Here is a 26,247-nt window from a genome sequence, read left to right as displayed (position 1 = left end):
AATAAGATCTGATGAGAAAATTTTATTAAGTATTTAGTCAGGTTTTTCAATTAAAATTAATCATTAACGAAACTAATAAATATTTTATATTAATAACATGATAAAAAAAATTCAATCTACTAATATGTGATTGATCATTTTAACAAAATTAGATTCAAATTTCTTAAATAAATTAAAATATCATATTCGAATATTATAAATAAAAAAATATAATTAAAAGAGAAGACTCTATATATTAAAAATGGCCATCACATTCTTCAATAGCTAAATTAGTGGATATTTTCACATTAATATATACCAATATCTTAATGACAAAAATAAAAATTTGTTATTGAATCCATATGTTCACGTAAAGCTGATAAAATAATTAGTGAGGGTACCAGCTTCATCATATATGGTCTCTATATATTGAAGTTCTCGAATGCACATTTTCTCACACTACAGCCACTTCTATAGCTTCATTTAAGAATGGCACTTTCTCCTATTCGTTCTTCTACTTTCTCTTCATCATCAGCTATTGTTACATTAGCTGTGTTACTTCTTCTTACAAGGACCTCTTCAGCTACCCTCTCAAAGAACTTCTATTCTAAGACATGTCCAAACGTTTTCAACACGGTAAAATCTGTAGTAAAATCTGCTGTGGCCAAAGAACCTCGCATTGGAGCTTCTATTGTTCGCCTCTTCTTCCATGACTGCTTTGTTCAAGTAATTTACTCCTAACCTTTATACTGGTGTTTTATTCCTGCTTAGACTAAGACTTTTTTTTAATAACTAATTAGATTAGTGCAGAGTATCAACTTTATTAATTATTAATTTTGGCTAAAAAAAATTTAAGTGAGCACTTTTAATAGGATTTCTCTTCCTGACTATATTTTTTCAAGATTAAAATATATTTTATGTTCCTATAATTTATCGCTTTTTAATTCATTTGTATCCCTATAATTTTTTTTGTCTTCATCTTTGTAAAATGTATTTATTTTATGTTTTTTTAAGAACTTTAAATAACGTTTTGAATAATAATAAAAATACCTTGAACAATAAAAAAATATCATTTAAATAATTTTAAGAATTAAAAATAAAATAAACATATTTTATAATGACTAAAGCAAAAAATAATTACTGAGACAAGAATAAAAAAATATTAAATTAAGAATAAAAAATATATTTAAATTTTTTCGACTAAATTAGGAGTTTTGCATGCCATAGATTTTTTTTTCATGAAGTAACTATCTATATTATTGAGCTACATATATAGCTCATCATTTTTTCAAAACTTTTTGGTTTCCATAATTTTGTCAGTTAAGATATCACTCGTGACAAGTACATATAACTTTCACTGATGTTTCGACTTTTAAAAATGCAAACGTTGTAAACCAATAACTAGACCTTTTTTCACATATTAATTATAATTTTTTTTATCTCTCTATCTTAGTAAATCAATAGTTATATTTATCACTTTTTGTTACGTACCGATCGACTAATATAACACACAGACACTTGTACTGTAGATATAACGTTGCAAGGTGCGTTGATTTGACTCTACCAAATTGATTTTGTCTTCTTTCAGCAGGAATGTTATACAAATATCAATAACGATAGCAGATAGTTCTCTGGTCAATATGTAGTATTTTTCATTCTTTTAAAAACCAAAACATATTAACTTTAAGTATATTTTTTTACTTCATGTTTTTTATAAATAATTATATAAATATCACATTATTTTAAAATATTTCTTTCTTTCAAATTTTTGTAAAAAAAAGTGAAAAAAAGCACATTTTTCAATTCAAAATTTTATGAACAGAAAATCAATAAAATAAAATAACAATTTTATAATTATTTATTAAAATATAAAATAACAATAAAAATATTTTCTCAAGTCGAAATAAATTATCCTAAGCTCATTCAAAATTATGCCCTATTTGTATAAGCTTCTATTACAAGCACGTATATGAAACTCTCGAGTAAACTAAAATTAGCTTATGTATATGAATTTAATAAGTTTTTTTTGGATAAATTAAAATTTTACTAATTCTTTTTCCTTCAAAACACATATGTTTAGATGTTTTGAATCGAATTTATGGTAATTCTTTGGTCATGTTTGATGGTTGATGCTGCTTTGATATGTAAACAGGGTTGTGATGGATCAATACTACTTGATGACACTCCAACCTTCCAGGGGGAGAAGACTGCAGCTGCTAACAACAATTCAGTGAGAGGTTATGAATTAATCGATGATATCAAGTCTAAGGTCGAGAAAATATGCCCCGGTGTGGTCTCATGTGCTGATATCTTGGACATTGCTTCTCGTGACTCTGTTGTTCTTGTGAGTTCAAACATAATTAATTAATCTGCTAAACAATATTGAGTTTAATAATCCTAGATCAGAAATAATTATTAGTATCAGTTTTAAGTTTTAAGATGATTATTATAAAAATCAACAACATTATCATGCATAATTACTTGTGATTAGATCCTAAGTGAAAAAGACCTTTACACTATTAGTATATATTATTTGTGTCTTTCAAAAACAAAGTATATATATCATTTGTTTTATTAATGTAATGTGTTAGTGAAGAGTTGCAATGTTTATATTAACAGTGTAGATCTATCTAAACAATATGATGCATCAATGATGTATATTATTAATTTCTTATATCAATAAAATTGTATATTAGTATGATCACCAATATAATAATACATACAACAATAAAGTTGAATCTAACAAAATGGATTAATTCCTCAAGTGATAAATTAAAGTTTGAATTATATCGAAAGAGGCACTTATATTTAATGTCTATTCGCAAGAATGAATTCAGAAATATATCAAAGGGCATTAAATTTCTTTTTATATAATTAGTTAAATATTTAAGTTCAAATAAATAATTATTTAATAAATAATAAATTTTATAAATATTTATTATTAATTTTAAAAAATTAAGTAAATATCAACTCAAAAGCATATTTTCATAATATTTTCTTTTATTAATATTTTTAATTTTAATTTTAATTTTTTTCCTCGTATATACATAATTGTGCTCCTTAGATCCTTTCTTGTATGTCTATATCTCAAACAAGATTATCTTAAAAAAATATACTTGTGAAAAACCAAAAATATTAAGACTTATAATATTTATACTGATTATTCGATTTCCATTAAATAAAATTTATGCCAAAGAAGTTAAGTCTAATGATTATATATCATTAGCATATAAATTATATTTGTTTGTAGTGTGATTTTGCAAACATAGTTGTTTCTGAACATCTATAGAAGTGCTTAAAATATTTATTTGTTATGTTGGTTTGTTTTGTTGCATTGTGCAGCTTGGAGGACCATTTTGGAATGTTAGACTTGGAAGAAGGGATTCTAGAAGTGCCAATTTCACTGCTGCAAACACTGGTGTTATTCCACCTCCCACATCTAACCTCACCAACCTTATCACAAGGTTTCAAGATCAAGGACTCTCTGCTAGGGACATGGTTGCCTTATCTGGTATTTTTCTCTTTTTTTTCTTCTTTATCTTATTATTATATATTCCCCATCTTTGATCTCTTCCTTCCATTATATGAACAATTACTACTTTTGTCTGTGTTTAATTGAGACTTGAGACACGTTTTAATAACGGTTTTGTTTATAACAGTGAATTTTCCTAAACAAATTCATGCCCGAATGTGACATTTAAACAACCATGTGCATTGGATCAAGTCCTTTTTTTTTCCAAGTTTGAAGTCATGTCTTTCAATAGTAACGCATTTAAGCAACCAGAAAGGCACATTTAACCAACTAAGAATCATCCATAATATTTCAATGTACGGGGAAATAAATGAATCTAAGAACTCACTACCAGATTTCATAAGAGATATAAGGTGGGAGGTGAGTTGGGTAGTTAAGAGAAAAAGAAAGCAAAGAAACATCATGCATGGGTTTTATTTTCATATGTTAACAAACAAAATTAATAATTAACAACTAATATTTATTGATAAAAAAATCATATTTCATGTATGAACCTATGGTCAACTTAGTGGTGAAAGTTGGAGTAATTTGTACAGGATTTTAAATTCAAACTTTGTTGTTGTCATTGTAAGAGAAAATTAAATTTCATATATAACTAGAAAATATGATTAACAAGCAGTTTCATATATCAACTAAAATTACAGCTACATTGTAATTTTAGGATTTAGTAACCTTGATCTATTGAGAGAGTCCTCCTTATATTTTATTATTTAATTTATACATTTATAAAAGTACGTAAACAATATGAATTTAATTAGAATGTAGTACAATACAAAGGTTTTTCTACATTGAAATCTAAATATAAATTGTCATAAAAGACTTAAATATTTTTTGGTCCTTGTAATTTAGAGTTTTTTTTTTCATTTTTGTTCTTGTAATTTTTTTTTTATTTTAATCATTGCAAAATGTGTCTATTTTATTTTTCGTCCTTAAAATATTTTAAATAATGTTTCTTTTTATTATTAAAAATATTTTTTTATTGTTCAAAGAATTATCTAAAGCTCATTAAAAGTGATAAATAAAACAAATATATTTTGTAAGTACTGAAATGAAAAAAAAATTACAACAACAAAAATAAAATAAAACTAAATTACAAGGATGAAAAAATATTTACATTGTCATTACATTGCATAGTAATTAAACTCATAATGTTAAAGGGTTTTAGATTTTTAGTGCATGAATTAAACTTAATAATTATTAGTGTGACTAGAACTCCATTATGAGACAGACTTACCAACACGTACCAAATCAATTATTGAAAACTAATATTGAACAATTCTATTTATGATATTTTGTGTGGTTTAACATGCAGGAGCTCACACATTTGGCAAAGCAAGGTGTACTAGTTTCAGAGATCGCATATACAATCAAACCAACATTGACAGAACATTTGCATTGGCCAGGCAGAGGAGGTGCCCTAGGACCAATGGCACAGGTGACAACAATCTAGCAAATCTAGACTTCAGAACTCCAAATCATTTTGACAACAACTACTTCAAAAACCTTCTCATTAAAAGGGGACTCCTCAATTCTGATCAAGTGCTTTTCAATGGTGGATCCACTGATTCACTGGTCAGAACATACAGCCAGAATAACAAGGCCTTTGATTCTGACTTTGTTAAAGCAATGATTAGGATGGGAGATATCAAACCCTTAACTGGGTCACAAGGGGAGATTAGGAAGAACTGCAGGAGAGTGAATTAATTAGAAGTGACACATAAATTTGTTTGGTGTACACTTTGTACCCTTCAAAAGGGGGAAGTTGTTTGGTGTGTTGGGTTGTTTAAGTGATTTCTCATGACTTGGAAATTGTGAATTGTTTGTTTAGTTCAGTTTAAATTGTACTTGTGTAACCTTATAATTGTATTATGGAATAAATTATAAGGCATTTTGCCTTTTGTACCAGGTGGAATAATGCACCTTGTTTTACATCTAACTTCAATCTATACACTGCATGAAACATACTATCATATATATATATATATATATATATATATATATATATATATATATATTCAAATTTCAACTATAAACAAAAAAGAAAAGTTTCCTTATTGTAAATAATGGACCGGATTTGACCCAAGAACATTTTTAAATCTTAAGACAGAATTAAATTGTTTTTATTTATTTATTTGAATAGTATAAATGTTAATTTGATTCAGTTTTTAATCAAGTCGTTATAGTTTAAAAAGATTTAACAAAGTCTTTGTAATCTTAACATTTTAATTATAACTAAATTGTTTGAAACTAATAATGGTAAATTTCTTATATTAATCACTAAGATTTTGCTTTTCGTTGATAATGTGCTTCAGTGCAAGTCCTAAAAGAAAAGAACTTTTGTGGAGGGATAGGAATTATTTCAATTCCATGACAATTAACAGAGACTTGTTTATAAAGTAGTTATAGACTAGTAGTTGTAGTTCCTCAAGATGGTCCTTCAAACAACACATTTGATATATAACTTGCTTAAGTGATATGAAATTTACTTATCAAACTGATGGAGTAAAAAATAAAAGAGATTTTGTCTAATGGTGGCTATCACTCTCAGTAACTTTTTTAAATGATATAATATTATAAGACGAGTGAAAATAATTTCTTTTCAAACATTTCCCCTGATGAATAAATTTTGTTTAAGAATTTTTTTTTCTGTATGATGGCTTTCTTCCTATTTATTAATTTTAGGTGCAAAGCCATTGAATATTTTTGGAAGTAGAACTTGATTAAGCCAGTGATTTATGTGATAAGTATCTGTTATTGTTCTATATACTCCATCATGTTTTGTTTATTGGCTATTAATTTCTTTTGTATGACTATGGTTGTATGTATGAATCGGGAGTTTAATATTGGAGAATTAATAGCTATCACCAATACTAAGTTTGTCACACAATCACAATCGATCGTATCCCTCACAATCACGTGTACAAATTACATTTGCCTGATTATTGTTTATTTTACTTTTACAAGTTTCTCTTTGACTTCTTTTGTATCGTCATGTCGTCATAATCATTGTTAATAACTATCACAAGTTATGAGTGTTCTAAATTTGACAAAACCAACGAAACCAATTATTTGATTCGATTTTCTAACTAATCTGATTTGATTCTGAAAAACTTGTTTGTATGGTTCCATTGACAATTTGAGTTCCGATTAAATCTTCTTAATTAAATCAAATCACATAAACTTCACAAGGATACAGTGAATATGACATGTGCTAATTAGTGAGATCAAATTCTACTAGTAACATTTGATGCGTGGATTGTGTTGGGCCTTTTTTTTTTCAAGCTCTTTCCTTATCATTCCTTTTTATGGTTAAAATGAAAAAGGGATAAAAATAACCCTTTGCATAATATATAAATCTCAAAGTCAAAGAAAGTTTATGGTTATGGGTGCCATTGCCTATGACTTAAAAGGTGCAACAAGGCTTTTCTTTTCTTAAGCTTGTGTTTGGTTCTGCCTTTTTAACAGCATTTCTTTTTTTAAAGAGGTATTCAATTAAGATTTTAAAAGGGTTTTAGTTTTGAGGTATTCAATTAAGATTTTAAAAGGGTTTTAGTTTTGAGGTATTCAATCAATATTTTTAAATAATAGAAATAAATTTTGTGGTATTCAATCAAGACTATTAGGAATTTTTAAGAAAGTCAATAAAATTTATTGGTATTCAATTAAAAATTTTACTTCTTAAAAAAAGCTTTCTAGTATTTAAAAGTATACAGACTTCGATGGATTCTTTTTTAAGATGAATTTTAATGTATTTCATGAGACAGTTTAGTAAAAAATACACATCAAATAATCTCGTTCAAATCCTTGAGATTTCATGAGACTTTCTTTCTTTTTTTATTTTCTTGTCAATCGACATGTTTTTCTTTCTTATCATACATAATCTCTTGTTTATTTGTTGAAAGCGGTAGACATTCATAATTTTTTTTACTCTTTTGACCCATGGACAACATGTCCTAAAATGACATGAGAGATATTCACAATTTGTTGAATTTGGGACATCTTGGTTACATGTTTATTTTTAATAAATGTGAGAAGTTGACTCATGTATAGATGGATAAATATATAAATGATTTTTTTTTTTTTGTATATGAGTATTTTCGGTACATCTATAAATGGAGTTTGAAACAATTGTTGAACATGTTTTTTGTTTGGTAGGATCATTATTGTGAGAATCACTACAAGTATCTATGCTACTAGTGGACATTGCGGCATATAGTTTTTATACAATTAAGATGATTAATGATTGAAGGAATATGAGTTTATTGTATTTGTAAATATGTTATGGGAAATTGATTTGTTGTGTAATATGTTTATGATTCTTTGTATAGAATGAATTTTATTTAAAGTTTTAGGTGAGAAAAATTTATAGATCTTTATCAATAATTTTAAATTTTTAAAAAAATTCACGAAATCCTTTAATATTTTAAAAATTCATAATGTCTTTTTAAATCTTATAAATTCATATTTTACAAATCCATTAAAATCCAAACTACAAAATCCTAATTGTAAAAGTCTTTCAAAAAAATCTTAAAAGTCTTTTAAAAAATCTTAAAAGTCATTACATTTTTACAAAGTCTTTTAAAATCTACATAATTTTTTATGTCAAAATAATCTTTTAAAATCTTAATCTAATTCACCCCCTTAATTGAGTTGTGCCTTTTCTGTGTGCTGCGATAGGATTATTTTTAGAGGTGAGAAACTTTGCATATATATTTCATAAAAAAAAATATAAAAAAAAACTTTGCATATTATGAGATCATTTTGGAACTTTGTTATTACGTTTTGGTGAAATTTTAGATTTTTTATCCTAACAATGTGAGTTTTTTATATGGAAAAATATGTTTTATTTAAGATAAGATGAAATAAGTTTTTGTTATCTAAACTTTTTTAACTTTTCACTTTAATCTCTAATCAAATAATTGATCGGTCATAATTTTTGAACTGTTCTTCCATTATCATTTTTAGTCCTGCTGATTAAGTCTCATGGTTATTGATGATGCGCCGAGACTTAATGAAAGGGATTAAAAATGCAGACAAAAGTTGAAGTACTATGACTGGTCAATTTTTTTATTAAGGACTAAAAGTGAAAAATTGAAAAAATTCAGAGATCAAAAACATAATTAAATTTTTAAGATAAATTTAGAATAAAAGTTTTAATATTTCATTAAAAACTGAAAATATCAGTCAATATGAAAAAATATAATGCTAAAAATTTAGTCATTTCAAAATGAAGAGAGCGTTTTTGTTTTTTTTTGGTTTACAGAAGAGAGTATTATTTTGAAATGAGTAATTTGTTGGAATTTCTTGAATATTTTTCTGTAGCAACTTATTATGCATTTTACAATTCTCTCTCAAATAGAAAAGGTTAATTTGTTCATTTAGTATTTTTCATTACTTCTATTGTGTGTGCTCACCTTTCCCTGACATATAGTTCATTTATTATGCAATTGTAGAAATTAAACGCAGCATACCAGAAATTGATGAAACTGAAACAAATAATAAAGACTAATGATCTAGTTCGTCAGTTTAATGGTTCACAATTCTCATTGTACAATTCAATTTCTAAAATCTATTAATTTCCATAACCACTAATACCTTGCATTGATAGGCAAAAAGAGAATAACTTTACAATATGGGTGAAGGAGGAAAAATTCTTAGACAAAGTTGACAAACTCTTTTCTTTATTATATTGTAACATGAACAACAATAGTATAAAATAATTGGATTAACAAGGGGGAAAATGAAAAATAGGAAGGCAAGAACCTTCTACATGTAGGATCAAGCATCAATTGGACAAATAATCATGCTTTCTTCAAGATGCATGCCTTGCCTGTTATAAAATCATCCACGCATGAACATAACAGTTTACACCTACATCCCTATCTCAATGAAAGGGGCAGTTACAGTGTCACTAAATAAACCAAATGTTTTATATGTGGACAACCATCATGCCCTACCACAACAACAAAAACCAGACCTTTTTCTGTTAATACAAAAAAGCTAGACTTACATGTGTAATTTTTTACAACACAGAAAGGTTTTTCACAAAGAGGACACAATCAATCCTCCACAAATATTCTTTTCCCTTCCCAAGCAAGTGAAAACAATACGAAACACCTTTACACACTTTATTTGCACCGTGTAACGTATAAATTGGAGACATTCTATAGGAGTCAATTCAAAACCTTTGGATACCACTCAAGGTTGGGAATTCAAGATCAGCCCCTGCCAGCACTCCCATGCCTTTGACTTCTAAATTGATTGAGGAGAGCCTGGGCCTAAACATAGAAGAAAACCCATCACTTTTTTTGAAAGAATAGAAAGAAGAATTAAAAGGCAACTAAAGTATGAAACTACAAAGAAAGAACCACACCTTTTCTTTGGCCCTTGGAGTGCCTGACTGTGATAAAGCTACTAATGGCGGGACAGCTCCTTGTTGAAGCACCTTGCCTAAATATTTGGTACTATGCAAGCAAAGATGTAGAAGAGCAGCAGCTGCATTCTCCTTTCCTCTCGCAGAACCCAACTCAACAACCTCAACCAGAACAGGAATACCACCTTCATCACCAATTGCATTTCTTCCTTCTGGAATTGTGGCAAGATTTGCCAAGACAGCCACTGCCTTGTCAACCATTCCAGCTGCTGGGTCCATTAAATCCACAAGGTGCCTCACAGCACCAGCTTGCACAATCCAATTCTTGTTTTCATGAAATATTGACAAATTAAACAAAGCAGTGGCAGCATCTTTCTTTCCCCTAGGGGTTCCACTTCCCAATAACTCTACAAGTGGTCCAATAGCCCCTGACCTCCCTATGAAAATCTTGTTTTCCTCAATCACTGATAAGCTGAAAAGAGTGGCAGCTGAATTCTCCTTGGCTTCTGGGCTCCCAGTCTTAAGCACATGAATCAGAGGTTCAATTGCACCAGCATTTGCAATTGCAGTTTTGTTGTTATCATTGATTGATAAGTTTAGAAGTGCAGTAACAGCATTTTCTTGGATTGTTGTATCAGTTGATTGAAGTAAATCAACTAATACATTAATGGCTCCACAGTTTGCAATCGCAATTCGATTATCCATATTGTGCTTAGCAAGAAGGCGGAGTTCTGCTGTTGCCTCTCTCTGAGTATCAACATCAGAGCTCTTCAAGCCCTCAACCAAATTCCGAACCTGGGTTTCAATAGCAGAAAGATCAGCTCTTGTTTCAACAACAGGAGAAGATACTATCCTAGGAACATGCCTCTCTGATGGCCGCCTCCAAATGGCTTGACTTCGAGACCTTGTCTCCAATCGGAGTGGGAACTCAGGTTCTCTATGCACTGATGCCACAGAAGTAGTACCAGCAGTTTCTGGCCCTGGATTTAATTCACCAGAAGCTTCTCTACTGTGCCCTGCACTTGTTGACAGCTGAGGAGCATTGTTGTTATCATCTTCTGTTTCTTGAGGAAAATTAGCATTTGAAAGTGCACTGGAATCAGAAACAGCTCTAATATGGGTTTGAGATTGTTCAGAGCTAAAGGCACTGGAAGATTCCCTTCTAGATGGTGACATTGATGGATGACTAGCTGAATCCACACTGCTTTCATCTGAGCTAGCAGACCTGTCATCCAAACCTTCAGGAGATATTCTAGCAAGATCCATATATTGCCCATTAACCATACCACTTAAGGAGCCTTCTGAAGTTGAACGGGGATGCAAAGGTGATGTTCCCTCTCGCTGAGTTCCACCAGAAGTTAAGTTATTAGCTGGTGAACTAAAAGAACGAGAACCTGCTGACTCAGGTGAGGATGGCTGGTTGCTCCTGGAATGAACAAAAACAGGTGATTCCCTGGTTGTACCAGATTCCATATACCCATGAAGGACACATGCTTGATTTAAATTTGTGGATTTTGTGGGATCAACCAGTTGCACATTGTTCGATTCACACCAGTTTGCAATTAGTGCTTTTACAGTATAATTAGGTATTAGGTTGGTATGAACCAGAGTCTGACGTGTCTTTGCACAAACAGTAAGCCCAAGATCAATCCAGTTCTTGATGAAAGCTCGTTCATATGTTTGCCCTGATGCCACAATCACAGGATCAGTCATCAACTCCAAAGAAAGAGGACAACAAAAATCAGCAGGTATTGGAACTGGGCTGATACTCTGGGCTTGTTTAAGCATAACAAGACGCTCGTGCATATGTGTTACAACAGCAATCATTTGATCAATCAATTCAGCTTCTGCAGTCTTTTCAGTTTGTTCCGCATTCTCCTTCAACCTTTCAAGGGCCACTGCCTCAATAAGAACCTCCTGATTAGACCTTAGGCCCAAGCTATCAGCAATTTTTGACAGGAGCTCTGAACTGGGTCCTACATTTTCCAGATGTTCTGTAATAGCTTCCTGAATGACTGGTGAGGTTTCTTCATGTCCCAAAAGCTTAAGTTTTTGTGAACAGTGCTGCAATTTTTACATTAATTATGCATCCAATGTTTTTTTCCCTTTAATAAACATATAAATCCAACTAAATGGAGATCTTAAATTAACTACTTGATCAGTATAATATTTTACCTGCAAATGTTCAGAACTTAATTCATCAGGGAGACAATGCTGAGAATCCTTCAGCTGCAGAAAAATATTGAGCCCTGAAGTGCGAATTCTTGATATCAGGGGTTCAACTTGCATAACCTAGCAATCAAAACAGAGGAAGTAGTGAGAACTTGACATGCAATCAACATACAAAAATCAAACCATGAACATCCAAGAGATGCAGGCACGACAAAAGAATTACTATACATTCTTCTAGACCAGGTGGCAACCCAACTTAAGCAAAGATACTTGCATGTTTCTCACTTCTAACCTGATCACATCACACTAAGGTGGAGAGAAAAGAAACAGAAACCTTTTTGGAAGGACTAGCTAACTAAGTTCACTGAGTTGCAGTAAAAAATAAACTTGATCTTCTGAAGGTACACATGAGGACAGAATTATTTATTTCTCCAAACAAAATGTTAGAAATGATGATGCAGGATCATATGACCAAAACAAAAGAAACATGAAGGAAATTGAAATAATAGAACACAAATTCATATTTGATAAAAGTCGCTGCATTTTGGATGCAAAAAGCAAGCTACATGTTATCACATCCACTACCACCACCACATCTTCTCCATTTACACTAAATAGTATTAGGATCCTGAACCTTTGGTTTTTCCAAAAGTAAAACCACTTCACTTTATTAAAATCAAATGAACTTGAAAAGGTAATTATAATATAGGTGCATAGCAGACACAAACCAAATCATTGATTACGCAGAGAGTGAAACGCTGTGAAGTACTGCTGAAAGAAAAGGCACAAAATGATATAAAGGTAGTAAGGGCAGGACTGAGCAAGAAGATGGCAAAATACACCAATGCTATCATAACCATGATCCTCTATATGAAACCGAAGTAAATAGCATGATTTCCTAACCAACCACAAAACAAAGTATTGCAGACATATTTATACTACAATTGAATCTGCATATAAAGAAATGACAAGGACAACCACCCCATAACTAAGAAAAATATTTCATCTGTATCTACAAACTAAGTTAAGATATTATGATACTTACAAAGTATACTTTGCTAGACAATAGGTGCCAGTTCTCAACATGCTCCTTTAATTCATTAACAGCAAGATCAATTTCTTCCAATATCTTATTAAGAACTTCATCAGAAGCTAACTCAGAATAAACAATTGCATCAATGATTGGCTTCAATAACTTAAGTATCTCCTCTGCCTTCTGGTAATACTTTGGGACAGGTGCAGAGTTCATGTTTCCAGAAAAAGATAAATGCAAAAATGAGGATATGCCATTTACAATCATTTTTAACAATGATATCTCCATAACACCTGCATACAATAATAACAACAGCAACAGCAATTATAAGCTGCAGGTAGATACAATACAAAAGGAGGGTAAAATAGTTCACAATCTGTAATTTAAACGCTCATTTAATATCAATAAAGCCAATTGAGTACAACAGTGTAAGCTAGAAAATTCTAACTCTAATAAAAAAAAAGGTGAAGGTATACCTTCAGGTAGAACACAACCAAAATATAATACATGTAAGTACAAAGTAGAATATTAAACCCTCCTCACACTCTCCACCACATGCATGTAAAAAGAAAGACATATACATACATATATCATCTTATAATTAAGCCAATTAATAAAGGAATCCTAACAAGTTATGTTACATTTCAAAGGCACAAACCAATGAAAAATAAAGCATATGTACATACATACACACGTGTGTGTACATACTTGTGTAAGTTGTGTCCGTAGGAAACATATCAAATGACGACACTTCTTGTGGTGAAAAATGAAAACTATAAATATAGACAATTAGATATTAGTTGGATTGTAAAGATTAAAGAAAATGCAAATGTTTTAAAAGTGGCTATGTGATCACCAATGAACTTTTAATCTTGACCATTCATGTAGGGTTATATGACTCAGATTTATAGTTCTCATTTCTTAAAATAAGTTCTCACTTGATAACCAACCCCCCCCCCCCCCCCCCAAGCAGACACACATAATGTTCAGCAAGGGATAGGGCAAACAATGGCGTGAAGCTGAACCAGGTCAGCCAAGTTGAGAGCTACATACCTGGTGGTAACTTACACCAGTATGTCACATACAAATGATAACAAAAAAAACGATAAAAGGAAAGGCTCATTAATGAGTTTTGTCTAATGGAAAGCCTAGTGCACAACACAAGGGTACCAGCTTCCACTATAGTATGAGGTGGGGAAGGTGAGACATATGCCTCTTTGCTTCTTTGAGAGAAGAGACTTGTGATCAGAACTTCGAGCATCCCAATCATATTGGAATAACATTAGCATCAGTTGGGTCTAATCCATGTACACAAAATCGCAAACCAACTTGTAGGATTGTATGATCCAACATTTTTCTTCCTCCACAAGTCGCCCTTGACCTTCTCCCTAACACTTGACCTTCTCTCTCATAGGTTTGTTGTAGTTTGTCAGCCTGTTGTTTCTCTTATTTTCTCCAGTTCTCTGATTTTGCTGGGTGCTCTGTTGTGATTTAATTTCATGCTTTAATTTTCTGTGTTGTCAAAAACTTATGTGACTAATGAGTCATATAAGATCCTATGAATCATCAATCTAAGTTTAATTAAATGTTTGTTGTGATTTAGAGGTTTTTTTCTTATTATTTTACACACAACATATAATTATTGCAATTTAGCTAGAACTTATTCATGTTAAAATCATACCAATTACCATCCTACAGGCCCCCTCTGTTCCAACACTTAAATTTGATTTTGACGACCCTGGTCTAATCAATAAAAATATCTTAAACGACTAAATATGTGAACAGCAAAAAAGGCCTTCCCAAATTATAAGACTGTTTGTGGTAGGAGTGAGCCAATTTGGGTGCAGGCCCAACACCCTTCTCAACCAAAAGAAACCCTATCCTCTTTCTAGTTTCATCTGGCGTCACCCATTATCACCAAGGAAAAAAAAAAAGTAGCCTCTTCTCCCATCAGCAGTCAGCCCCTATCACCAACCATTTTGCCTCGCCGGATGTTGCAGAAAAGACACAGAACAACGGCTGTCCAATGACAGCACAGATCGCAAAGCCTGTCCAGCAAGGGCACAAATGGAGGAGCCACCATGAAGCCTGCAAATTGCAGAAATGTTCCATGATTTTGGCCTCAATGATAAGGCATGACGTGACAGCCCTTAGAGGAGCAGCAGGGTGCCGCGGCAAGACACTCCAGTGGAATAGCCCTGCTATTGTGCACGATTTACTACTATGCTTAGGATATATTATAGCCAGTTAGTTTTAGGACTAAATATGACCTACTTACACAATTAAATGTCAATTTATGACATTTGATGGTTTAAAAAGGAAAAGACACGAAAAAGAGCATTGCAATAAATGGAGGAATCAAATATGGCTAATTAAGAAAGATGACAAACTTTTAGTCGGTATCAATATATCATTACAATCAGGAAATTTCAAAGAAAAAAGAGAGCCTAATACCAAATGCCAAGCTAATAACAGGCCTAATATGAGAGTCACACTACTGAGTCAACCCCAACAAGCCATGAAGAATGGTACATCCACACAAGGTAAACAAGCCAGACTGTGGTTCCAAATTTCCGATTGACATGGAGGAATGGACACCCCTAAATACCAATTTGAGAAGAGGAGACCCCTCTACTTCAAGTAGGGGTTCCATCTCCATGTCACACCCAACAAAAAGGTGACTCACGCTCATGCAAACTCACCAAGCATCATTATTCACTTGACAACTTTATCTTATAATATCCATTCCTTGTGCGATACAGCAAAAGAGGCATTCAAGATAACATCACTCTACCTAGAACTTGAAACACCAGCTGAGTCAAGCTAAAGCAGTTCTAGGCTAGTTTGCTTAACTCAACACACCAAAAATTTAACAGTGTGTTTTGGTAGCACATCAATGTAAGATTAGTGCGCATCCAACCGAATCAAATATAACTAGCATCTATCAGTTTTACGCAAAAAACTACATATTCAGACACGCAATAATTTAATTAAAAAAAATCGGTTTCCTCAAATCAAGTTGAGTATATCAAATCAAAGAGAACTGCAGTTAAGTTTGTTTCACATGACTTGGAATCAGTTTTTTCGAAACAACCGAAACTCCTAAATATAGAAAGAAACACTTGGAGCTAATCCAGCTCAACAAGCTGAACTCAACCCATACCAGAAAACAAAACAAATCATAACCTCTTTAATGCCTAACCAGCAACTATATTTCAAACTCTCCTAGTGTTAATCTTCTTCGTTACGTTAACAAACGATGCAAAAACGACAAACTCTCACAAGCAAATTTTCACGATTGGTCAAAGCTAAAATTTCGATTGAACTTCAATCAAACGAGGAATTTACCGATGGAGCGAAAGCCGTTGCCACTGTTTCCAGGACTCCGTTAGATTCGATTGGGCAAGTGATTGAAACTGCGAGCTGAAGAAAGTGAAGCTAAGAGTCTTCGCTGGTTCTCGCTCTACTTTTTCTTAGTCTTGGTTAATCGCCGGCGAGGGAGTGGCACGGCTGGTTTATTGCCGGCGACGGTGGCGATCCGCCGGAGGAATCGGATGCGTGATTAGGGTAAGGTGCTCAATGAAATGGGAAATTTTGGAGACTCCGTCTTCTGTTGGCGTTTTTATTTTTTATTTTATTTTTGTTGAATCCCAATTTCTCATACTGGATTTTTTTAATTGGGATTTGATGAATATAATCACATGATTGGCAGATTGGGCATTGGATAACTAATTAAACAAGCAAAGTAATCCAAAGGGTGTCCCTAATTGTGTATGATCGATTGTGCGTTCACATTAGTATGTTATTTAATGGATTGTATGACACATATGCTATTTGGTAAAAAAAAAAAAAAAAAACACTAACATTACTTCCTGACTTTTTTATCGCAATTAATTATTGTTAGTGAAAAAAGATTTAAATTTGTGATTTCTCTTTATTCCTTTTTTCATTCATCACTAAATCAATTTTATAATTATTCTATTACATGCCAATTTGTGTTTCCTTAGAATCAAAATCGACTTAGACAAGGTTAGAAGAAAAAATGTCTTTTTAAAGGTAACAACATGTTTGGTTTATCATTGCAAACAATAATAAAAGAACTTTTACAAAAAGCACCTATGCATTTCTATTTGCCTTCAATTTTTATTGGATCATTATCACAAAATTCAACCACAACAAATTGGATGATAAATCAAGCATGCTCAAAGTCTTATACAAAAATAAAATATCTGTAAAATCTTGTGAATATTTTACACTAACATATGACAAAAAAACATTAAATAAAATTTATTAAATTTTGTTAAATAAAGTCTCAACTTTAAATATAGTCTAGATAGCAAAAATAAAGATTAGTTATTTATAAAACTAATAAATATTTCACATGTTTTATTACGTATTAATTTTATTAAAAATATCAATGAAAAAGATTAAAATCCATAATTTTTCTTTGTTTTTTCTCCCTCCACCCGCTGTCTTTCTAACTATCATATTATTCTTATATTCCCATAAATACTTCCCATGTATGTCATGCTAAAAGCCTAAAATAAACAAGCAAAGTTGTGTGCATAGATACAGAGTTGAAACACAAAATCGCTAGAGGAATATGTTTGTTTAACATCATTAAAAAAGAAAACAACGATTTTTTTTTTATTTCACAACTTTGACTTTCATGTGTAGTTTGTAAAGAATATGTGTGCTGTTTTTCTTTTTTTTTAGATCAAATAAATATCTGGATCCACAGAGGCAGTAGGCACATAAATAAAGTTTTCTCTTCTTCTTTTTCTGGGGAATGAGGCGTTCATACATAAGTGATATATTTTAGTATATTTGTAATAACTATTCATTTTATTTATTTATTTATTTGGTGTAAAGTGATCTCTATTCATCTAATTATTGATTCTATTCACTCAGCTTTAAAAGAGAACAAGACAAAAAGTTTCTTCGACCTGTAATTGGAACGGAATAAAAAAGCTTTATCCCTTTCAATGTTTAATAAGATTTATCTCTTCTATTCAAAATAAATAAATAAATGTATAAAATAAAAAATAAATATAACTATTAATAATTTAAAATGGGTTAAATTTATTATCAAAAAATACTTTATTCAAAATAATAATAAATATATTTTTATTTTTATACTTTACTCATTTCTTCATTATATAAAACCAAATTCTGATTAATCGCGCGATCCCTTAACCACGTACGTGGATGCTTCCTATAACCCTATGCCCTATCCCATGGTAAGTGGTATTCATTATTCAAATCAAAGCCCTATGACTGTCTCAAACGAAAAAGATAAATATATAGTTTTTGTCTTTTATACTTTCACCTTTTCAAATGTATGAGGACCTTGAATGTAACAACATTCATCAGTCATCACCAAATTCTTTATCTTGGAGAGAGAGAGAGAGAGAGAGAAAATTCCTTAAAATAATAAATAAGGAGCAACAATGAGGTTTTCTTGTCTGTTGTCATATTTCTTGTAGTGTTGTTATTTTTTATTGTGTAACTAATTTGGTAATTCTTAAGTAAGTAAATCAGGTTTGTAGAAAAAAAGTAAATCATATATTAATGTAGTCTCTAAAAAAAATATTTAGTAACATAACATAACTTATTTTAGAAAATGTTAATTCAAATCAATGGGCATACTATACTTATTCCGAAAATATATTTCTAAATTATTTATCATAATTTTGGAAATATAATTCCAGAATAAGTACATATTATTTGGGATGAGAAAAAGGAGGTTTCAAGGGATGAAACCCTTCAAGGAAAAAAATAAAAAGGGGATTGGATGTACTTAGCAAACACTGTATGTATGTAAATAGCAAGTGGCAGTGATGAAAACGAGAGAGGTAAACATTGAATCCGGTAAATAATGTTCTAAAAACGAACCTCAAAAAGAAATTTCCTTTCTTCTTCTTCTGTCAACTCGGTCTCATGGCTCACCCTCGACTCACTAACTCGCTCTCTTCTTCATCCCTTCGCAATCTCAATCCCAAACCCAAACTCATTCCTCTCTGCACTTGCTCATGCCGTCCCTTCTCTTCGCAATCCCTAATTCTCCATTCTCACCCTCTTTTCCTCGCCAGACCCAAACCACTCCTCCGGTTCGCCCGCCGAACCGGACCGCCTCTCGTCCTCGCCGCTGTCGGCCAGGCCGAACCGGAACTTCCTCAAACCAGCACCCCCACGGTCATTCCCGAAGATGAAGTATTCAATTCAATAACCAAATTCGAATTTTTCATTCAAATTTGATCCCTTTCATTTGATTAACTTATGTCTGATTACGTTTGAGTTAAGTTAATTTGGTCAATAGCGTATTCAATTTAAAGGTCTAATATGCACAATTTCGTATCTTGCATAAAAAATTGTTGCCTGAGTTCCGTGCTAGTTTGTGAAAACAGAGACGTTTGATATTTTTTTTAAAGGACGGAGTTAAAATTTAGTCGATTTTGCTTTGTTGAATTAATGTTAGTTTTTTAATTGGTGAAATAAAATAAAATGCCGTGTGCTACATCCACGTGGTGTCCTGGCTGGAGAGGAGGTGTTCAGTTCAAATATTCAATAACGAACTTGAAATTTTCATTGAAATGGAATTCGTTTCATTTGGTTGTGCATGATTGCGAGTTTAGGGTTTAGGTCAGTAACGTGTTGAATTTAGAGCTCTACTGTGTGCTACATGGAAAAATGTTACCAGAGTTCTGAGCCAGTTTGTGGAAACAGAAATGTTTAACATTTTTTTGAAGGATGGAATTAAAATTGATGCCATTTTGTTATGTGGAATTGATGTTGAATTTTTTAATTGAAGAAATAGAGTGAAAATGCTGTATGCTGCAATCGTGTGGTGTGTTTCAATTTTGTGTTTGAGAAGAGTGTGTAATAGGATGGACGGGTTTTGGTTTTGTTCCTTGTAAAGTGATGAAATTTGAAGTTGGTTGAGTTTTAATATAATGGTGGACTAGAGGCTTGCTGAAATGCTGAGTATTTTGTTATTTTGAAATTAGAGCTTAGAAGGCTTGAATAACTGTTGACAATTTGTGTTGGGTACGCATGCATTTTTTACTTTTTGAGTATGCATGTGGACAGAATGTTGTCACTGAAGTGGGTGATTGTGATTTGTAAGGAGTTGATGGAAGTTGTCATGCCATTTGCCTTTGTAGGAGGATTTGCCCTCAAAATCTCAACTGCAAGGTAGTCAGCTTAGGAACCGGGTTGTTTTTGGACTTGGCATTGGGATTAGTGTAGGAGGCATTGTTTTGACCGGTGGATGGGTCTTTGTGGTTGCCCTGGCTGCTGCTGTCTTTACTGGTGCACGAGAATATTTTGAATTGGTTCGGAGTCGTGGAATTACTGCAGGAATGACACCACCTCCACGCTATGTGTCACGAGTCTGCTCTGTCATTTGTGCCTTGATGCCATTGTTTGTCATGTAAGATTGGTTAGTCTGCCTTATTTTTCCATTAGCACTTGCATTTTGCTAGCAATCATGTGCATTAACAGTGAAAAGTTATTGATATTTGTTTTATATGTTGAGTGCAATTCTGCAATTTATTCTCTTGGATTTTATGTTAGCATACCTGTTGGAACAGGATACCTATCATTTAACTTCTGATTTCTTTCATAGCATAGTGGCTTATGTTTTGAACTATAATGGGAAATGAACTAAAAATGGTAGAGGGAAGGATAATGAAATTTGCCTTCTGCATATTTAAAAGTAAATGGGAAGCTTTTGGGATCCATAATCTTCCTCCCTCCCCCCACCCAAACCAAAATAATGAAAATGAAATGGAAAACCTGAATTTTATTAACCGCTGTTCCCTTGAAACTTATTATCATAAACCACCTGAACTCAAATAATCTAACTTTGTCCATTTAAGCTTGTTATGCTTTCTTTGAGTGAAAATCTAATGTGGATGAAGTAGCAAGGAATCGTCCTAGGTCACCTTTGTGGGAACCATAAATCATTTGCTTAAGATTAGCTGTGCCTTTAAGGTACTATTTTTTTCTTCCAAATTATCTTGATTGTTCCTCCTACAATACCCACAGCCTTTTTGGTTACCATTGTTGGGAAAGAAAATGAAGATGGTTTGGGACCTTTCAGATGGGACATGTGAGGCACATTTGTTGCAAAATTCTGTCATCTCTAACAGCCCGTGTGATGATTTCCTTTTTTCTTTACATTAAGGGGTTATGTGTAATAAAATGAAGTTTATGTACCAATCATAAAAATGCCCCAAATTTGGGGGGTAATCTGTATTTTAGCCTTATAAGTTTGCTTTGCTTCTATCTGTATCATGAGAACACTTATGTGGAGAGCTTCTAAAACGTATTTATATGTTATAACTTCTGGTATGGAAGGTTGATGGATGTTGCTTACTGATTGATTGGTATTTCTGATGCATGCCAGGTATCGTGGTCATATTGATGTTTCTGTGACTTCTGCTGCTTTTGTTTTGGCCACAGCATTACTCTTACAAAGAGGAAGTCCCCGTTTTGCACAGCTAAGTAGTGCCATATTTGGGTTATTTTATTGTGGATATCTTCCCTCTTTCTGGGTTAAACTTCGATGTAGTTTAGCAGCTCCAGCCTTGAATACAAGTAATTGACTTTATTAATTCCTCTTTCAATTTTGGTTCTGCCGGTTGTGGGGCTGGGAAGGGTCACATCTATTTCTTCATAATTAATAAAATAGCTAAAGTCACCTGTTCTACCCTTCATTGCTGTTTAGATCTCTTTGTATGTTGTGGTCATTATCCTCAGCTTTACTATATTTTTGATAAAATGGTTATTAATCTAGAATTCTAGATGCTATCTGTAGCATCTTCAGTTACATTTTTTCTATACAATATTCTGATTGTAATATCTCAATTGCTTCCTTTTATTATAGGATTTTGATTTATATTCTGGTAATGTTGTGCCACTGTGTTCACTAACTTTATTATTGCATGGAAATAGGCATAATTCTAATCTGGATATTGAGCATAGCTTGTTTTTCCATTTTGCTGGTAACCATTTGTTGAAGGTCCATTTTTAGCAGGAATAATGTAGTATATCACTGTACTCTTCACTTTTCACCTTTGAAATATGTAACTAGTGTGTGCTTGTAATTTATATGTATGATTCCAACCAATAATTTGTGAATCTGATTGCACTCTTGCTTCATTGTAGTTGTTTAGTTCAAAATTTGAATACTTTGTTTGAATGTGTTCTTGCCCATGGCTGAAAGTAAATTAAACTTCAAATAGTGTAATAGTTTGAACTAAAGGGACCATTGCAGCTAATCTGGTAGTTTTTCCTCCTTGTATATGATTTAGTGCCTGGGTTTCTCTAGTTTAGAAACCCGTTTGGTACTTTGGTTATATATTATAGTTATTTTGCTTTCGTGTGCAATGCTATGATGTGAGGTGCTTTCAAATTTGACTAGCTATAGTAGCAGATCTACTTTCAGCAATGAATCAAATGCCTGGTTGACATTATTAAGGAAGCTTATACATGTTTACCCGTTTTATGTATGTTACTTTACAGCGCTTGCCATTGATGTCTGTTCCTTTAGTTAGAATTTATTAATGAAAAATAACTTCTGCATATATTAGTATTTATATTCATTAGCATAATTTTAAACTCCCTATTTTCTATGTAGCTTGAATTAGGACCTGTATGTTCTTAATAGATTATTATTTTGTAGAAATAGGAGCAACATGGCCTATACTCCTTGGTGGCCAAGCTCATTGGACAGTTGGTCTTGTGGTAACTTTGATTACCATAAGCAGCGTAATTGCAGCTGATACATTTGCATTTCTTGGTGGCAAGGTATATAGACTTATTGGTTTGCAACTTAGCTATGTTCTCTAATTTATCACTTATTTAAAGAGTATTTATATTTGGTAACTGCCCATTTGTACTGTCAATTCTTTGAGCCTGTCCTGATTCTTAAAATCTTTACTTATTAATGAAATTTTGCATGATATTACTAGTGTTCAAAGTTTATTTTAATGTTAGTATAAAATAAATTGTTTTTAGTGAGATATCCTGGTCACACAGTCTCACAAGTCACATCTTGCAACAATCAACTGGAGCATGTCAATGGAGTGGAACTATGGATTGATTTTATTCGGTTGGAAGACAAAATAATTAATTCTATGGATATAAATAATTACATATGCTTAAGTCTGTTTGCTAATAGTAATTATTTGCCTATTATTGGTGAGAAATGAATTTGTGACGTGCCTCCACATATTCTATGTCAAATTCATTATAATATCTTGAAGTTGGTTAGATTTCACCTTTTAGTGCTCTTGTGTTCAATTGTTTGAAGAGTGGCATGCACCATTAAGCAGATTTTTGAAGGATAATCTTTTGATTAAAAAAATATCCTACACCAAACATAAGTGAGATAAGTGAGTTCATAGACACATCAGTCTGAAGCTGAGTTGTGAAAGATTAGCACACCTCATTTCTCAGTTGCATTAGTAGGTTGGTACCAAAACAAAATCCAGAATTTCAAGGGAGCCAATACTTGCTTGTACGAGGGCAAAGTTGAGAAGTTCTAATTCGGATTATAAGGAATACTTTTTAAATAAAAAAGAAAACAGACTGAGGGAAAAGAACTATTTATTTTTTCCTTTATAGAAGTTTTTTATGTAGCTATTGCATTTTCTAAGTCAAAAATTGGCATCTATCTAACTGATTATTATGAATTTTCATGATGTAAGTTATTAGTTTTTCTTGACTTCACATTCAAGCAGTTACTTTGTTATCTGTTCCAAAAATACACCCTTAATTTGGCCTTCAGTTATGAAATTTCTTTTTGTACTTTCATGCAGGCATTTGGTAGAACACCACTTACCAGCGTAAGTCCAAAGAAGACATGGGAGGGTACTATTATAGGCTTTTGTGGGTGTATAATTACTTCTGTTGTACTGTCAAAAATTTTCAGCTGGCCAATACCTTTATCAAGGTACACTAACTGTTCTTGAAGTTAATGTCAGTGGGTTATTCGGTTTGTCCCACTTGTTTAAGAATTTAGATGTTTTAGTATCATTGTTGTTTTGTTCATTACAATGTTACTTGTCTTCTGTTAATCAATGAATAGACTTCATTCTAGTCTAAGACAAGTGCTCGTTCATTTACCATGCAACTTTGTATCCTGTGAACAGTTAGTTGGTGATTTGTGATTTTTGCATGGATTTGTCAGTGCAATAGGTCTTGGTGTTCTAAATTTCCTTGGGTCTGTTTTTGGTGATCTCACTGAATCAATGATTAAACGAGATGCGGGAGTGAAAGACTCTGGCACACTAATACCAGGCCATGGTAATTTCTCTCTACATAATAATATTTCTATGATAGATTCTGTATTTATTTATTTTATCATTTGATATGAGAAATTTTATTGTGGACTGAAGAAATAGCAATAAATAATCCTGTTATTTTGGTTATCTCTGAATCATTAATAAGTAATTTTGCTTAGAGATGTCATCTTGCCGTCAAACACAAACACCTCATATTAGAATCCTGCCTTTTTTTTTCTTCATTAGAAACTAGTAAGTACTTGAATGGTAAAACATGTTTTATTAACTCCATTCAATGCAGGCGGAGTACTAGACAGAGCAGACAGTTATTTGTTCACGGGTGCTCTAGCATACAACTTTGTCAAAACCTTTTTACCAGTGTATGGAGTATGACATGAAACAGTGGTAAGTGTTTCTTCAAGTTAGAGTTTAAATTTCATCTGCTTATAGTTTAAAACAATATATTATCAGTAAATATCAAGTAACAAGTAACAATCTTTACCAGAGTAATTAAGATATCTTATCAGCTGTAATTTTTTATAAGTTAGGTGGTATCTGCATGGCATGTTCACTGACAACATTGGCGCATATCCGACAACTAATTGAATTTAAATATTCATGGAAACTCCTGGACATTTTTCCTGGGATCTAGTGAGAATTTACATAAATTTGGATAAGCTTCTTGGTGGAAAAGAAATTTTTTCTGATGATCATCAGAAAAGGAGCAGCAGGAATTTTCTTATCATCCCAGGCCAACTTGACCACAGTTCACAGCTGCTGCTTTTTCGAATATGCATGAGATCAGTAGGTCACAGATACGAGGACTAAGTAGGGGTAGTATTTGTTGTATTTTAACTTGTAAATAGCACAATTGGCTTTGAAAGAAAAAGAACGGTTGCAGAGTCGCTCCAATTACTTCGATGTCTTGCTAACTTATAGTCTTATGTTCTAAGGAAACTACTGCAGAACGATCATTGAGAAATGTGGTGCTAGTGAAAATAAATTGTGTTATAAACTTATAATTGATACTAGTCTTTTATTAGTTATTTATATAATTGAAGGCATTAGAAACATTTTCGGGTTTGTCAAATGAAAGGTAAAGTGGCCAAAAAATGTCAAAATAGTTTAACTAAAAATCGAGATTATCTTCTAGTGAGATAACAGAAAATTTTCAGTATACATATTACATAGTAATTGTGCAGCAACGGTACTTGAAAATGGCAGCAATTGAATGAAGAAAACACATTTTGGATCCAGGAAATGAGTGAAACCTCAAAAGATGTCAAACCAACTGCTTATTGTGCACGTTGCAGGTGGTCTAGTGCACTCTCCTAAAGTGTGTTTGAATAAAGAAATTTTAAATTTTGAAAAATTTTAAATTCTAAGAATTTCAAATACTTTAATTGAAATTTTTTTATTTTCAAAATTTTGTGTTTGGATAAAAAAATTAAAATTATAAGATGAAAAAAAAAAGAAAAAATATGATTAAGACGGTAAGAAGAGAATTCTAATTTCTCACCTTTTAAAAGGAAATTAAAATTTCAAATTTTTAATTGTTTAAAATTTTGTTTTAAAATTTCAAAATTTTAAATTCTTCATAAAGTATTCAAACAATGAATTCTAAATTATAAAAATTCAAATTCTCTGATAAATTACTTTTTTTAATTAAAATTCTCTATCCAAACGCACTCTAAGATTATTCATTCATTCATAAGCAGTCTAGGTATTAAACAAGAAAAAAAATAAAAACCTAACTCTAAAACAGCTGAAAAACAAACATTAATTTTCCATCAGTATTCGCGTACAACATCCCTTCCCCATAGCTTCGCATAGCGAGAAGGTAAAAATCAAGCTTTATCTATTAGAT

At 32.0% G+C, this 26,247-nt stretch overlaps 3 protein-coding genes across 5 annotated transcripts; 2 read left to right on the top strand and 1 right to left on the bottom strand.

Moving 5' to 3' along the window:
• The first annotated feature begins 418 nt into the window (after window positions 1-418).
• LOC100813250 (peroxidase 4) lies at window positions 419-5,416 on the top strand. Its single transcript, XM_003538280.4, has 4 exons — window positions 419-705; window positions 2,132-2,323; window positions 3,322-3,490; window positions 4,824-5,416. The coding sequence occupies exons 1-4, from the start codon at window positions 469-471 to the stop codon at window positions 5,213-5,215; spliced, it is 990 nt and encodes a 329-aa protein (XP_003538328.1). The 5' UTR covers window positions 419-468; the 3' UTR covers window positions 5,216-5,416.
• Window positions 5,417-9,300: 3,884 nt separating this feature from the next.
• Window positions 9,301-19,122, bottom strand: LOC100813786 (U-box domain-containing protein 4). 2 transcript variants are annotated; one of them, XM_014764084.2, is made up of 5 exons: window positions 18,985-19,122; window positions 13,102-13,382; window positions 12,060-12,176; window positions 9,885-11,948; window positions 9,301-9,789 (listed from the first exon to the last, which is right to left on the bottom strand). In XM_014764084.2, the coding sequence occupies exons 2-5, from the start codon at window positions 13,375-13,377 to the stop codon at window positions 9,730-9,732; spliced, it is 2,517 nt and encodes an 838-aa protein (XP_014619570.1). In that variant the 5' UTR covers window positions 13,378-13,382; window positions 18,985-19,122; the 3' UTR covers window positions 9,301-9,729. The 2 variants fall into 2 exon arrangements, with proteins under 2 accessions (XP_014619570.1, XP_003538329.1); XM_003538281.5 differs by lacking the exon at window positions 18,985-19,122 and adding an exon at window positions 16,438-16,877.
• LOC100814316 (phosphatidate cytidylyltransferase 4, chloroplastic) lies at window positions 18,837-25,402 on the top strand. Of its 2 annotated transcripts, XM_003538282.5 has the most exons (8): window positions 18,837-19,302; window positions 20,253-20,521; window positions 21,500-21,690; window positions 22,778-22,902; window positions 23,916-24,049; window positions 24,287-24,402; window positions 24,682-24,785; window positions 24,929-25,402. In XM_003538282.5, exons 1-7 carry the CDS (start codon window positions 19,030-19,032, stop codon window positions 24,771-24,773), a joined length of 1,200 nt encoding a protein of 399 aa, XP_003538330.1. In that variant the 5' UTR covers window positions 18,837-19,029; the 3' UTR covers window positions 24,774-24,785; window positions 24,929-25,402. The 2 variants fall into 2 exon arrangements, with proteins under 2 accessions (XP_003538330.1, XP_006591253.1); XM_006591190.4 differs by lacking the exons at window positions 24,287-24,402; window positions 24,682-24,785; window positions 24,929-25,402 and adding an exon at window positions 24,249-24,267 and having other exon boundaries at window positions 18,945-19,302.
• The last annotated feature ends 845 nt before the right edge of the window (window positions 25,403-26,247 follow it).

This window comes from Glycine max, chromosome 11 (assembly GCF_000004515.6).
Source record: "Glycine max cultivar Williams 82 chromosome 11, Glycine_max_v4.0, whole genome shotgun sequence".
Classification (NCBI taxonomy): Eukaryota; Viridiplantae; Streptophyta; class Magnoliopsida; order Fabales; family Fabaceae; genus Glycine; species Glycine max.
Note: the sequence above shows the minus strand (reverse complement) of the source record. Positions and strands in the feature narration are given on the sequence as shown.